The sequence below is a fragment of the Dasypus novemcinctus genome, chromosome 1, assembly GCF_030445035.2.
Source record: "Dasypus novemcinctus isolate mDasNov1 chromosome 1, mDasNov1.1.hap2, whole genome shotgun sequence".
NCBI classification, from domain to species: Eukaryota; Metazoa; Chordata; class Mammalia; order Cingulata; family Dasypodidae; genus Dasypus; species Dasypus novemcinctus.
This window is the reverse complement of record NC_080673.1, coordinates 48,508,899-48,523,790: the sequence shown is the minus strand read 5'-3', so window position 1 is coordinate 48,523,790 and position 14,892 is coordinate 48,508,899. Positions and strand designations below refer to the sequence as shown.

General features: G+C 37.7%; 1 protein-coding gene across 3 annotated transcripts in view; it reads left to right on the top strand.

The window, feature by feature from the left end:
* Positions 1-14,892, top strand: part of SMAD1 (SMAD family member 1) — a 93,168-nt gene that overhangs the window by 65,626 nt on the left and 12,650 nt on the right. For all 3 annotated transcript variants that reach the window (XM_071214485.1, XM_004456511.5, XM_071214484.1), the window contains exons 3-5: positions 282-539; positions 3,544-3,660; positions 7,072-7,293. In XM_071214485.1, the coding sequence (XP_071070586.1) occupies positions 282-539; positions 3,544-3,660; positions 7,072-7,293 (597 nt within the window). The remainder of the gene's footprint in view (positions 1-281; positions 540-3,543; positions 3,661-7,071; positions 7,294-14,892) is intronic.

Here is a 14,892-nt window from a genome sequence, read left to right as displayed (position 1 = left end):
TTTAACCTAAGAGAATGTATTTTTGTAAACTTTCCTTGGGCAGTTTGTCAATGCCGCGGATCTCAGGCATATGCCATCTCTCAGTGATCCTAAAGAGACTGCCTTTGTTTTTGTTCCTGAGTGTGAAATGGCTTTTCATTTGAATGGTGCTTTTGAGGTGGCAGCAAGGCAGGGTTCAGATAATTGTTGTCCCTTACAGATTATGTTTCAGCTTTATTATGACACCTTTATAGATTTTCATCATTCTCATTTTTGTCTCCTTTTTTCTTTGATTTTTTCAGTTCTTCCTCCAGTCCTGGTTCCAAGACACAGTGAATATAATCCTCAGCACAGCCTCTTAGCTCAGTTCCGTAACTTAGGACAAAATGAGCCGCACATGCCACTCAATGCCACTTTTCCGGATTCTTTCCAGCAACCCAACAGCCATCCGTTTCCTCATTCACCCAACAGCAGTTACCCAAACTCTCCTGGAAGCAGCAGTAGCACCTATCCTCACTCTCCTACCAGCTCAGACCCAGGAAGCCCTTTTCAGATGCCAGGTAGGTTGGAATGTGCTTTGATGTTCTTTAGTCTGATATGACAGTGTTATCAGTTTCAAGGAGATGCTAAGTCAGCCTAGAATGGAGAGAGCTTTTTAGCTCTGGTATATGGCAGTAAGCTCCAGTACTCTAATAATACGACTTTTGGTGAAAGGAAATCTCATAGCCAAGTGAGCAAATGTCGTGTTTTATTTGTCAGACACAGACAGATGCTTGAGTAAGCTGTATTTTTCCCTTGATTTTTAAAAGGTTTTGAAACAGCTGACCTTTCTGGGAATGGCGTAATTGTTATAGTTTCTGCTCTTGATAAAAGAGAGGAAGAGAAAAATAGTTTGTCACACACATTTGCTGTTATGAGAAACATAGCCTCAATCACCTTTTTTTTTTCCATATGTGGAAGGAACCAGGTTTGTAAGTGCAATCTTGGAAAAGATATTTCCTGAGGGATCACACCCTCCCCCCACTTAATTAAATTCATTTAAATGGTGATGTAATTCCAAGAAACATACTTTAACAACAAAGGAATTGCGACCAAAGCACTGGATACCATCTGCTTACTTAACTTACCAAAGACAAAAAAAATTATCCTTTTTTTAAAAGGCTTATCTGATGATGTAATATGTATTAAAATAAATTATTAATTAGGACATTATATTTTTCAAATTATAGGTTAATAAGCAAGCATCTTAAGAAAAAAAGTAATTAGTGCCAGATTTTCTTGCCAGTAGACCTCAATAAGGATATGCTAAGCAAAGATATGTACTTGATATTTATTAGCATTTTGAGAAGGAAAAATGACTGGGAAAACATGTTTATTAAGCCTCTTGAAATGTTTTTAAGTAAATTTGAATTCAACATCAGTGCTGGTGTGTCCTCAAAAATCATTGTTCCCATTTATTAATGTTTTTATTCCTTTTATTTTAAGCCTGTTTATTTTGCAGTATTTTGCTTGTTTGGGGTGCAGGTGGGAGATAGAGTAGTTTAAACATCAAACTAATATCTGTTGATTTCTACCTGTCTCACCCTCCTAGACCATTGGATACGATGGGGAGGTTAGGGTGAAGAGTTTAGCTTTGGAAGACTTTTGAGTAGTGCAGAACTGAAGATGGGTCTAAGAGTGAAACTAAATTGAAGATTATTGCCTGAATTTGCACTTTGTCCCTGGTTGTCAGTGATTAAGGCATAGGCCATGTAGAGAAAGTACGGAAAAGAGAAAGTTGTCAAGAGTCAGGGAAGGTACCTATGGGAACAGTAGAGTACCACCAATAATTATCTGGTCCCTCCCAGTGACACTGATGTTGTAGATTGCCTGTGAAATTTCCATCACCTAGTTTGCAGAAATTCATTGAATTTTGTCTCAGAAGAGGCTCTTGTTTTCATTCCTGGCTGGAGGTAAAGCAGAGTCAGCACACAGCTGTAGGGAAGAAACTGAATTAAAAGCAGCTGGAGAAAGGGTGAAAAAGGCATCTTAGATAAAGTCCCTCTAGTCCTGGTTCAGTGTTTTGAGTCATTGCTTAACAGGGACTTCATTAGCAACTGGATGGTGAAAGTTACTGATTTGTGATTCAGCTGAAGAGTCAGTCATAGAAATCACTGAGAACCTGTGAAGAAGCACTATGAGTATTAAACAGTTGCCACATCTAGAATCCAAGTTATTTATGATTCCCTAAGGTAAAAATTTGTTCCCAAGCCTCTATCATACATGCTAGATGAGCTCATAGTAGCTAGCAAAGAAGGTGTTTTTTGGATCACAAAGGATCATTGTGGGAAACTGTACCCTTTACTTTATATCAAAAAGCACAAGACTTAAGTTAGTGTTCTTTGTGCAAAAATCTTATTGTTTGCCTCTTATTTGCTAGCTGGCTATTTGCATTTGAGAAGAAAACGTATATCTAAATTCTGAAATAGAAGATAGCTATGATAAACTGATAAAAAAAATTCGTTATTACTCGATTACTAGGGATTTTTCAACTGGCAATCATTTAAATGGATATTTAATAGTTTCTGAATAATTAATTTAGGAAAAAGGCAGTCCTGACAGATGGCTTGAAGTATAAATCAGTAGGCTATAATGAAACTCAGTTGGTAGGTTCCTAAGAGTGCATAGAGGGAGGCGGACTTGGCCCAGTGGATGGGGCGTCAGTCTACCACACGGGAGGTCCGCAGTTCGAACCCTGGGCCTCCTTGACCCGTATGGAGCTGGCCCATGTGCAGTGCTGATGCGCACCAGGAGTGCCCTGCCACACAGGGATGTCCCCCACATAGGGGAACCCCACGCGCAAGGAGTGCGCCCACTAAGGAGAGCTGCCCAGCATGAAAGAAATTTCAGCCTGCCCAGGAATGGCGCTGCACACGGGAAGAGCTGATACAGCAAGATGACGCAACAGAAAGAAACACAGATTCCTGTGCCGCTGACAACAGCAGAAGTGGACAAAAAGAACACGCAGCAAATGGACACAGAGAACAGACCACCAGGGTGGGCGGGGGAAGGGGAGAGAAATAAATAAAAAAATAAATCTTTTTAAAAAAAAAAGAGTGCATAGGTTTTAATGCAAGAGATCCTGAAGCTCCTTTTCTTAAGGTATCCCATATTGCATCCATCCACCTGTGGAACTGTAAAATACAGACATCTCTCAACATGAATTTTATGACAGCATATTTAAATGCTGTTTTGATTGTTTTAAAATGGCTCAATCCTAGATAGGTAAAACAATTTCTAGAACTGGCATGTGGTATTTTTCTTCCCAGTACATTTTCACTATAAACGTGTAACATTGTGGAATGGCAGTTATTTTTGGAAATTGTATATCAAGTCTGGTGTCTGCAGTATCCAGTCTTTGCATGAGGAGGTTGTAATGTCAGCTTGATCTCTTGAAAATTCTAGCACAAAAGAGAATATATGCACAAAAAATAAAACAAAAAAATAAAGGAGAATATATGTTTGCGCATGTGTGCTTATTAAGGATAAAGAAATTGATTTTGTCTTTTTTTTAAAATGCTATAGCTGATACACCGCCACCTGCCTACCTGCCCCCTGAAGACCCCATGAGCCAGGAGGGCTCGCAGCCCATGGACTCAAGTATGATGGTGCCATCACTGCCCTCGGAAATCAGCAGAGCAGGTGGAATGAGTCGCTGTTTTCCCTTTCTAGAGCTGAATTTTACCTGTACCTATGTCAATTTCACAAATTTTTATCTTTAAAAAGGTAGCCATTTGAGAAAGATAGAGCACAATAGTAATAGAAACTCACTAGAATGCTTTGGACAAAATAAGTCTTCTCTTTAAAGAACAAGCATATCTGACATTAACTAATGAAGGCTGGAATATATACAGTCATTCGTCTAAATATTCAGTACTTAGTTTAAATTGGTGACAAGAAGAATATTTTTAAATGAAGGACAAAGGGGTATTAAGAAACAATGAGTTGGGGAGCGGCTGTGGCTCAAGTGATTGGACACCTTCCTCCCACATGGGAGGTCCTGGATTTGGTTCCCAGTGCCTCCTGAAGACAAAGAGCAGACAGATGAGGGAGCCGGGGGGTGGGAGGGAGGGAAAAAATTAAAAATTAATAATGTGTACAATGGTTTTTAAAAGAACCCTGATTATTTACTTAAAAAAGGAAAAACAATAAGTATAATACGGAAATAAAATTTTCAGGGGTGATTTTCCAAAAATGGAAGTTTATATAACTGGGTTTCCAAAAGGGGTCTTTTGCAGTTGTCAGAGATACTCGATGAATGCCATCTATTCTTTAGCCTCCATCTCTGTTTAGCTGTGACTGGAACAAACTAATAGCATTTGTTTCTTGTGGGATTTATTTCTAACCTTATTACAAAAAAGAATTTGAGGCACATGTTTTTCCTACTCTCACTCCTGAAGAACATATAAGCAAAACTAAACATGTCTTTCCTTCTCTGGTGGGGGGTGGGTCTTGTCTCCAGCTCAGTATCTTCCTTGGAAGTGACTGAAGGGAAGATGCCATCATTCCTCCAGGTCTGTAGTAAAAGTAGAGGAGGCCTAAGCAAGCAGAGCAGGCGGGTACATAATCAGAGAGAGTCTTCCAGAAACCGTGACCACACTGTTACATAAAACTGTTCCAAAGTAACCTCACATGGAGGAAAGGGCTTCAGGGGTACATTGAAAACATGGCACACACACAAGAAAAAAGAAAAAGCATGGCATGGATCATTTAATTTTTATAAAGTTTATATAAATTGAAGTTAAAGTGCAGTTTGATTACCAAGTATGTTTTATTTCATTATCTTTTTTTTTAAATTAAAATAGGAGATACCTCATTTTTTCAGAGCTGCTAGTATTTTTTAAGTACTTAGGTACTTAAAATTTGATCATGAACTCAAAGAACCTTAATAAATGGGAATGTATACCTTTTTATCTATAAATTTTTTTCCTAGAGCCTACACCTATATGATTTTAGAAATTCTCTCCTTGTACTCTCTCCAATAGGAAGTGAGCTGAATCTCATAGCTTCAGTATATAATGGATCCATAGGTAAAGGCAGTAGTTTTGTGTCTTTTATTGACTCTGTATGTTATGATTCCTGTTCATCTCTAGAACATCCTCTCAAATGTATAATTATGAACCAACAAATAAAGATTCTAGCTGGGGAAAATAAATCCCTATCTCACACATCTTTGGAATTTGCATTTGGGGAACAAGATTGAAGTAGAGACTATACAGTTATGAACTGTATAGCAATACTCACAAATGTACTGAGCATTTGTATGGTTTTATTATTTCATTTTATGCCAATTTAATTGTTAAGCCTAAAGTGTCTGATTTCTGGAAATGGAAAATAGCTTTTAAAAATTTTCCCCACTAGATAGCTTTTTTTTTTTAATTAAAAAAAAAAAACAACTTTTGGTGGTTTTTTTTAGGAGTCAACAAACTGTGGCCCATAGGCCAGTTCATCCTGCTGCCTATTTTCATAAGTAACGTGAGCACAGCCATGTGCGTTCATTTACATATTACCTATGGCTGTTTTCATGCTATAGCAGCAGAGTTGAATAGTGATAGAGGCTGTAAGGCCCACAAAACCTATCTTACCTTGTGCAGAAAAGATTTGTCAGCTCCTCTCATAGAGGAATAGTATTTAGAATAATCCTGATAGTAATTTAAAGCCTTTTATTAGTGATGTCACAGCCTTCTTCAAGATTTGACAGTTGTAAGTCACTAAAATTTTGTTCTTTGATATAGTTTGATGTGGGAGAATTAGTTGTTTAGCAAACAGGGAAAACAGTGTATATTTATTTTCAGCTCACTTGCTTAAGAATATGAAGCAGCTAATGTATTTGTCATCCTTTTTTTTTTTTTTAAGGAGATACTGGGGATTGAGCCTGGGACCTTGTACATGGGAAGCAACGCTCAACCACTGAGCTACATCCGCTCCTCTATTTATGATCTTTTAATAACCATTTTCCTTGTTTTCTTTACTGAATTCTCAAGTAATGTGTATTTTAATATTTGTGGAGTTGTTGTTAAGAACATAGGGGTAATACCCCTGTAAATAATACAGCCCATGCTTTGGATATGGATTCTCGCTCTCTTTTTGTTTTTTATGATTGTACACCCAAAATGTCATAAGCCTTGGATCATAACATATTGGCATACTGGATAAATATACTTTTATTCCTGGAATCTCTAAAGCAGTGGTACAAGAGGTTTTACTACAGAAGGAACTTATCTTTAAAACCTTTTAGTTGCAAATGTTTAGAAGCATGTTCTCTTTGGAGATTTGTTAGTCTTAAGAGATTTGACTTAACAAGCTGCATCCTGTCAGTAAAGTTGGGTAATTTCCATTGTTGGCCTATTCTGGGAATGGAGAGACAAAACACACCTGCTCTGCATGACTTAAAGCAAATATAAGGAAGTTAGCATGACATCTGGATGAGAGAGATATGATTCATTCTGTAAAAATGGCCAGCTGGCAAGATTTCTTCTTAGTTTGAAAACCGGAGCAAAGCTATAGCTATGATAGTTACTGGCAACTTAATGTGAAGCAATTTAACTTCTTACCAATAATTAGAAACTGATTTTCATTGCACTTTGAAGAATGGGCACACTAAGACTTTGTGAAAAGCAATTCTTTTCATGCCAACACCTTTGGCATATTTCCTATCCTTTATTGTTCTCTTGCCACTTGTTTTTTACTTGCCACTTGTTTTATTTCTTTAGATGGTAAGCCAGGGCCTGTGGTAGGGATACTTTCCATTTCTGCATATTAAATCCCAAGGAGCCTATTGTTAGTACTTAGCCAGTATTGCTGGTGTGCTTGCTTAGCTAGCATGTTATTTACCTGATAGTAATTGGAGAAAATTATCTTGCAGTTAAAGGAGAATGTCACACTTAGTAAGAAGCATATGCTTTAGAAATCGTAGATAAGCTGTAACATTACATTAGCAATTGCGCTTCCGTATCATCATGCCATGATCCTGAGCCAATTTTACAACACAGTTTCAGTTTTTGAGAGCCTGAGGCACTCACCTGGTTAATTATAACCTTTACTTTCTTACAGATGTTCAGGCAGTTGCTTATGAGGAACCAAAACACTGGTGCTCTATTGTCTACTATGAGCTCAACAATCGTGTGGGTGAAGCGTTCCATGCCTCCTCCACAAGTGTGTTGGTGGATGGCTTCACTGATCCTTCCAACAATAAGAACCGTTTCTGTCTTGGGCTGTTATCCAATGTTAACCGAAATTCCACTATTGAAAACACTAGGCGGCATATTGGAAAAGGTGAGTTCACTTTAATCTCTTTCAGATGTTTATCTGCTGTGTCCCTGTATCTCCAGAGCAGATTTGTCACTCCTGTGATAAGTTATATAGCAAATACCAGATAATGTTCACTTGCTAGAGTTTGTAAGTATTTTGCCAAATTGTATTATCAGGAAGTTACTTTCCAGTTAGTGATTTCTGTGGTCTACCAACTTGTTCTTGATCTTTTGGGGCACAATTTTATCTTATGTGTCTTACTTATTGCTGTAGGATAAAATACCTGTTAAAAACTGACCTGCAAACTAAAAAAAGCCTTAACTGTATTTCAAATGAATACCATAATTTGCTGAAGAGAAAAAAAAATCTAATCCAAAATAATTTATGAATATAGTATTTGACTATATAAATCCTCAATCTGGACCAGGTGGGATAAAATGAGGGGTGAGGGAGAGATTTGCAAACAAACCTTGAGCTCCTTTTAGTAGACTTGATTATTGTAGAGGTATGAGTGAAACATTTCTAAAACTTTCAGTTTTATTTGATTAAGTGAATGAGTAAATGTGTGTCTATCATTGGGAACCTGAGTTTTCGATGTGGAAGAAGGGACATAAAAATAGAAAGGATGGCAAACACTAAACTCTGGAGATGGATGAAGGTATTAGTGTGAAATCATGATTTTCATAATCTGTATTTATATGTGTATATGCATGCTTATGTTCTTATATATGTATGTATGTGTATATTATAGTTTCTAGGTATATTTGTTGAAAGGGCCAAGAAGCAAAGCTACCCAGTAGCAATAAGCACATATAGTGCTCAGCTCTTGATCTCTAATACCTTTTCTCACTAAAAGAACCAAGGGCTCCTTGGAGAAATGACCAGGCTCCAGGGTCGGGCAAATAGGTACAAGATGAACCTGGAACATCTTATTATTCCAGAAAATAAAGAAATGCTCACGAAAATAGTGGGGTATGTCACAGGAGCCAACTTAGAGGGGCATCCACTGGCCAACTCTGAGACAATTTGAACACAAAAATAATTAAGTACAGTAATGAATTATAAGCCATTGAAAAGCAATAACAGTCAATAATAAATTGATAAATGAATAAAGGGGATGCTGATTGGTAAGTAAAGGGAGCATTAGGACTGGAAAATCATCATTTTGCAGCTATCATAGTCAGGATCAGGCAAGAATCATCAATGGATGCTAAATAGAGAATTTTAAAAATAAGAAATAGGATATGTTCCTTGTCTCAGAAAATATCTCCCCACAGACTTTCTATTAGTTACAAGGGAGAATAAAAAGAAGTAATTAAATAGTGGAGAAATTAAACAAGATCTTGGCTGAGCGATCAAAATTACCATCTTTGAAAGACTGATATATATCATATATCTCCAAATGTGCTACCCTGAGAAAGGCATAACATCACCTATGCAGTATTCCAGCTGAGAATGCAACTCTGAATCTAATCATGAGGAAACATCAAGCAAAAAGTGAAGAACATTCTGTTAAAGAGGGGCAAATGTCAATGTCAAAAGAGAAAGGTTGTGGAAATGTTCCAGGTTAAAAGAGGCTAAAGAGATAGGACAGCCATGTGCAATACCTGCCCTCTGCCATGATCCTGTACTGGATGGGGAAAATGACTATAAAGGATCTTATCAGGGTCAGCAGGCAAGATTGGAATATGAATGGTAGATTAGATGAAAATATTATATAATGTTAAATTTACTGGCATTGTTAACTATACTGGGCATGTAAGAGAATATATCCTGCTCTTAGGAAATACATGCTTAAGTATTTAGGAGTAAAGGACCAGGAGGAAATGTTTCAGGGAAAAAAATATGTAAATGTAAGTATCTGTCTCTCTATCTATTGATAAAGAATCCTATGTGAGACGGTGGGAGGGTAAGAGAGGAGGGAGGTCCAAATGAAAAAGCAGGTGGATTAAATTATAGCAACAGATGAATCTGGGTATGTGGGGAGATATTTTCTGAGACAATGAACATATCCTATTTCTTATTTTTTAAAATTCTCTATTTAGCATCCATTGATGATTCTTGCCTGATCCTGACTATGATAGCTGCAAAATGATGATTTTCCAGTCCTAATGCTCCTTTTACTTACCAATCAGCATCCCCTTTATTCATTTATCAATTTATTATTGACTGTTATTGCTTTTCAATGGCTTATAATTCATTACTGTACTTAATTATTTTTGTGTTCAAATTGTCTCAGAGTTGGCCAGTGGATGCCCCTCTAAGTTGGCTCCTGTGACATACCCCACTATTTTCATGAGCATTTCTTTATTTTCTGGAATAATAAGATGTTCCAGGTTCATCTTGTACCTACTTGCCCCGACCCTGGAGCCTGGTCGTTTCTTTCCCTCTTTCCCTCTTTTTTCTTTTTTCCTTTTCTTTCTTTCTCTTCTATTTCAAACTTCTATAAGTTTGAAAATACTTCTAAATTAAAAGTTTAAAAATATGATCTATGAAATTTAGAACAGTGGAGCAAATTAAAAAGGTTATTTAATAGGTGCTTAAGAGGATTTGAGATAAAGTTTAACATTTAATCCTAAAAAAAAAAAAATTCTTAAGCCAAGAATTGATAGTTATTTCATTAATATGATTAGAGAAAAAAATTAACAGCTTATATCATATTTAATGATAGAATGCTAGAACTTAAGTTCACAACATACATAAATATCTTTCTATAGTCTGTAAACCCCTGAAATTGACTATAAATACAATTTTGCATACATTTCAAGTGGAGGGACTCACTTTTCACCAAATTCTAAAGATGACTATTACCCCAAATTAGCTGAAGGCCATTGTACTCTAGGAGATTCTTATTAAAAATTAGGATCAAAAGTAAGGCTTCTAGGGCTGCTGTTACTTAAAATTTTTCCAGATGCTTTAGCTAGTAAATGTTTACCCAATTGTAGAATTATAGATAATGTAAATAGCCAAAATTATCATTATTGACTAATGGTATATGATTGATAATATTCTTAGGAAAGATTCTTAATGTGAAATTATTGGGTCAAAAGCTCTTAATATCTTTTGCCAAGTTACTTTCCAGAAAACATTTATTAATTTACACTTGTACCAGAAGTATATGAGTGCCTTTTTCCCTTCATCTATACCAGCACTACATATGGGCATTGTGTCTATTCAAAAGTAATATGATTATTGACTTAGAAACCTCTGAAGTATCTTTTTTTTTTCCATTATGTAAGACAGTTTCCTTTAATCTGACAGTTAGAAAATATAATGGAGGGGAAAGTCCCATTCCCAATAGCAACAAAGGAAAACATATTTCTTGGAAATAAATACTCTGAACCAGCAATATGTCAAATTTATGTAAAACAAACTTTCCTTGAGAGAAAGAAAATTTGAATAAATGATCCTTAATGGTTGGCTTAATATTGCAAAGACATTTAAATAATATTAATCCTGGCGGCGGACTTGGCCCAGTGGTTAGGGCGTCCGTCTACCACATGGGAGGTCCGCGGCTCAAACCCCGGGCCTCCTTGACCCGTGTGGAGCTGGCCCATGTGCAGTGCTGATGCGCGCAAGGAGTGCCGTGCCACACAGGGCTGTCCCCTGCGTAGGGGAGCCCCACGCACAAAGAGTGCGCCCCGTAAGGAGAGCTGCCCAGTGCGAAAGAAAGTGCAGCCTGCCCAGGAATGGTGCTGCACACACGGAGAGCTGACACAACAAGATGATTCAACAAAAAAAGAAACACAGATTCCCGAGCCGCTGACAACAACAGAAGTGGACAAAGAAGACGCAGCAAATAGACACAGAGAACAGACAACTGGGGTGGGGGGGGAGGGGAGAGAAATAAATAAATAAATCTAAATAAATAAATAAATAAATTTTTAAAATGTGCAATTTGATATTTAAAAAATAATAATATTAATCCCTTTATTTCCCCCTCCCACCATTGTCTGTTCTCTATGTCCATTTGCTGTGTGTTCTTCTGTGTCTCTCAGTATTCTCATTAGGCAGCTCTGGGAACCAATCCTGGGACCTTCTAGAGTGGGAGAGAGGTGATCATTCTCTTGCGCCACCTCAGCTCCTTGGTCTGCTGCATCTCATATTATCTCTTCTCTGTGTCTCTTTCTGTTGCATCATCTTGCTGTGCTAGCTCTCTGCATGGGGCAGCATTCCTTGGTGGGGCAGCACTCCACGTGGGCCAGCTCACCACAGGCCAGCTTGTCTTCACTAGGAGGCCCTGGACTTCTTATAAGGTAGATGGGAGCCCAATTGCTTGAGCCACATCCACTTCCCCTTCCTAATTTATTTTAAAAATTTAAAACAATCTCTGTTCAAATTTCAGTGTCATGTTTTTTGAAAATTAGAAAAGGTATTCTGAGTATTAGCTGGAAAAATAAACAATTGAGAATAGCTAGATTTTAAAATAACAGAAAAAAACACGACTGTAGGGTTAATAAAACTTTTTAAAAATCTACAATTAAATCATTGTGTAGACAAAACAGTAGAATAAATTAAACTCAGACTATAGTGTATATAAAATTTCTAATGATCCTCTAGTAATAAAAGCTAGCTTTTGAGTGGGGGTGGGAAGAGAAACCCTGACCTCATGCCATATATCCAAATAGATTAATGAGGTAAATGTAAAAAATAAAATAAAATAAAAATAAAAAGCCACACCAATAAAAAGTTAGAAGAAAATATATTTGATCTTTGGGCAGAGATCAGAGAAGTAGAAATTTTCTAAACATAAAAAGCAAGAAAAGATCACAGGAGATTTTAACTACTTAAAGATTTAAAAGTTCTGTATATAAAAAAATTACCATGAACAAAATTGAAAGAGGACTAAAGGGGAATCAAATAAGAAATACATTATTCATATCCTTTCCATATGCACAGCTCATAAAAAGATAATAAAAATATTAGCATGTTCCCTGCCCTGTTCATGATGGTAGAATAAAGCACTTCAGGGCTTTGTCCTCCTTCAGAAGCTTTGAACAACCAGTAAACATCTTTTTCAAAGTTGCAGAAAACAGCTAAAGGGCTGTAGTAATAGGGCAAGTACCGAATCATGAAAAAGGCTACTTAACAAGACACCTCTGGGAAACAGTTGAGGGTGCCAATTTATATGTATTATGGGAGTCCCAGAGGAGAAGAAAGGGCCAGAAGGAATATCCAATGAAATAATGACAAAAGAGAATTTCCAAAATTTAGCAAAAGATGTGAATATGCACATCCTAGAAGCCCAGAGAACACAAAATAGGATAAACATGAAGAAAAATACACCCTGTCATATATTGATCACACTGTTAAATGCAAAGTGAGGAGAGTGTTCCGAAAGCTGCTAGAAAAAAGCAATGTTATATTCAAGGGAATCCCTATTAGATTGAGTGCCAATTTCTTATCAGAAACGATGGAGGCAAGAAGGCAGTCCTGGAAGAAAACCACCACCATTCAGGAATTTTCTATGATTTTGGACTTGCAATGTATAAAGATATAAGTGGTAACAAATACAGGAGTGGCTGTGGCTCAAGCATTTTGGGAGCCCGCCTCCCACATAGGAGGTCCCAGGTTTGGTTCCTGGTGCCTCCTAAAGGAGATGAACAAAGAGCAGACAACAAGCAGACATCGAGCAAAATCAACAAGTAGACAATGAGCAAAAACAAACAAGCAGGGAGCAGATGTAGCTCAAGCAGTTGTGCTCCCGCTCTCACCTGGGAGATACTGAGTTCGGTTCCTGGTGCCTCATTAAAAAAGATGACAACAAAATGACAATGAAGCATACAATAAGCAGAAAGAACAATCAAACAGATGAGGGGAGCTATCTTGGAGGGGGATTTAAAAAATAAAAATAAAAAAAGCACCAAATACAAAAAAAGGTAGAGATGGTTGTATTAGTCAGCCAAAGGAGTACAGATGCAAAATACCAGAAATTGGTTGGTTTTCATAAAGGGTATTTATTTGGGGTAGGCGCTTACAGATACCATGCCATAAAGCATAAGTTACTTTCTCACCAAAGTCTGTTTTCACGTGTTGGAACAAGATGGCTGCTGATGTCTGCCGGGGTTCAGAGTTCCTGGGTTCCCCTTCCCAGGGCTTGCTTCTTCCCAGGCTTAAGGTTCCTCTCTTGCTGGGGCTACAGCTTAAGGCTTCAGCATCAGACTCCAACATCAAAACTCCAACATCAAAACCCCAACATCAAAACTCCAACATCAAAAACCCTTAACTCTGTCCTTTGCCATGCCTTTCATCTGGGAGTCCCCACCCTAATGACACAATTACTTAATCAAGTAAACCTCTGAATCCAGTATAATCTCATATACCCAGAGGAAAAGACCAGTTTACAAACATAATCCAATATTTCTTTTTGGAATTCATCAATAATATTAAACTGCAATACTCTACCCTCTGAATTCCAAAAAGACATTATAATATTTTTAAAAAAACCTTAAATCAGTAACATTGCAAGTTCTAAATCATATCACAATCAATTTAAAGAAATACAGTTTGTCCTGGTGCAAAGTCATGTCTGCTATAGACCTCTGAAATTACAAATCAGTTTATCTGCTTCCAATACACAAATGGATAGAAAAAGGATAAACATTTTCATTATAATAAGGTGAAATTGGGAGGGAAACATGAGTCAAGTGTCCTCTGCAGTTCATTAAATCTTTAGGACATTCTCCATTTTTATTTTAGTCTGTGAGTCATTCTTAAGATGATAGTTTCTTCTCCTTGGGGCCTTACGGGAACCCACCTATTCCATAGTCCTGTCCAATGGCCGTTTTCTTGGTTCCATCCTCATCAAGCATCTGGGTGTCAACCAAGCTCCAGACCTCTCCCTCCAAGAGTGTTGGGGTGATTGCCACACCTTACCCAATCTTTGGGTTAGAGTCTTAACTCCCCTTGTACAGTTGACGTGAAGACAACATTCCCCCTAACCTTTGGCATACAGCCTTAACCCTCTCAGAGCAATGAGTTCACTACCTGGCCTTCCCTAACCTTTGGGGGACAGGTCCACCCCTCTCAGACCTGTGGGGTACTAACCTTAACCTTCCTAATCTTTGGGGAATGTGCTCTACCCTCTTTGTACCCTGAGGCAGCAAAAGTCTCCCAGAACATCGGACAGGAACATCCACCCTCTCTGTACACATGTGTGGGGTTCCTCTCTTGGCCCAAGGTGATGTCCAAATTCCAGATCTCAGCTTCCGTGGTTTTCTTCTTAAAGCTGTTTCTCCTTCAATCTCTCCTTTCCATGTCCCTTTTAGTCCAGGCTGACAGTGGTTTTGTTCATACAGCTCTCTCAAAAACATTGTTGGTTTAGCATACAGGAAGCAGGGGTCCAAGCCATCAGACAGACTTGCCACAAGTCATTCCGAGATAACTGCATCTTCAATCCTGATTTACAAGTTCCAAGTTTAGTTAAGTCCTCCAATGGGGTACTTTCATCTGGGAGCCTGATTTCCAGAGGCTTGGAAATTTCAGAATCAGTTTCTGTTTTCTTTGTGCCCAACTATTCATTTCTCAGCTTATCTCAGTCACCTAGCATTTTGCTTTAAGCTGCAAGCAGAAGCCAAGTTGCATTCTCCAAGTTTACTTTGGAAAGTTCTTCAGCTAAATGCC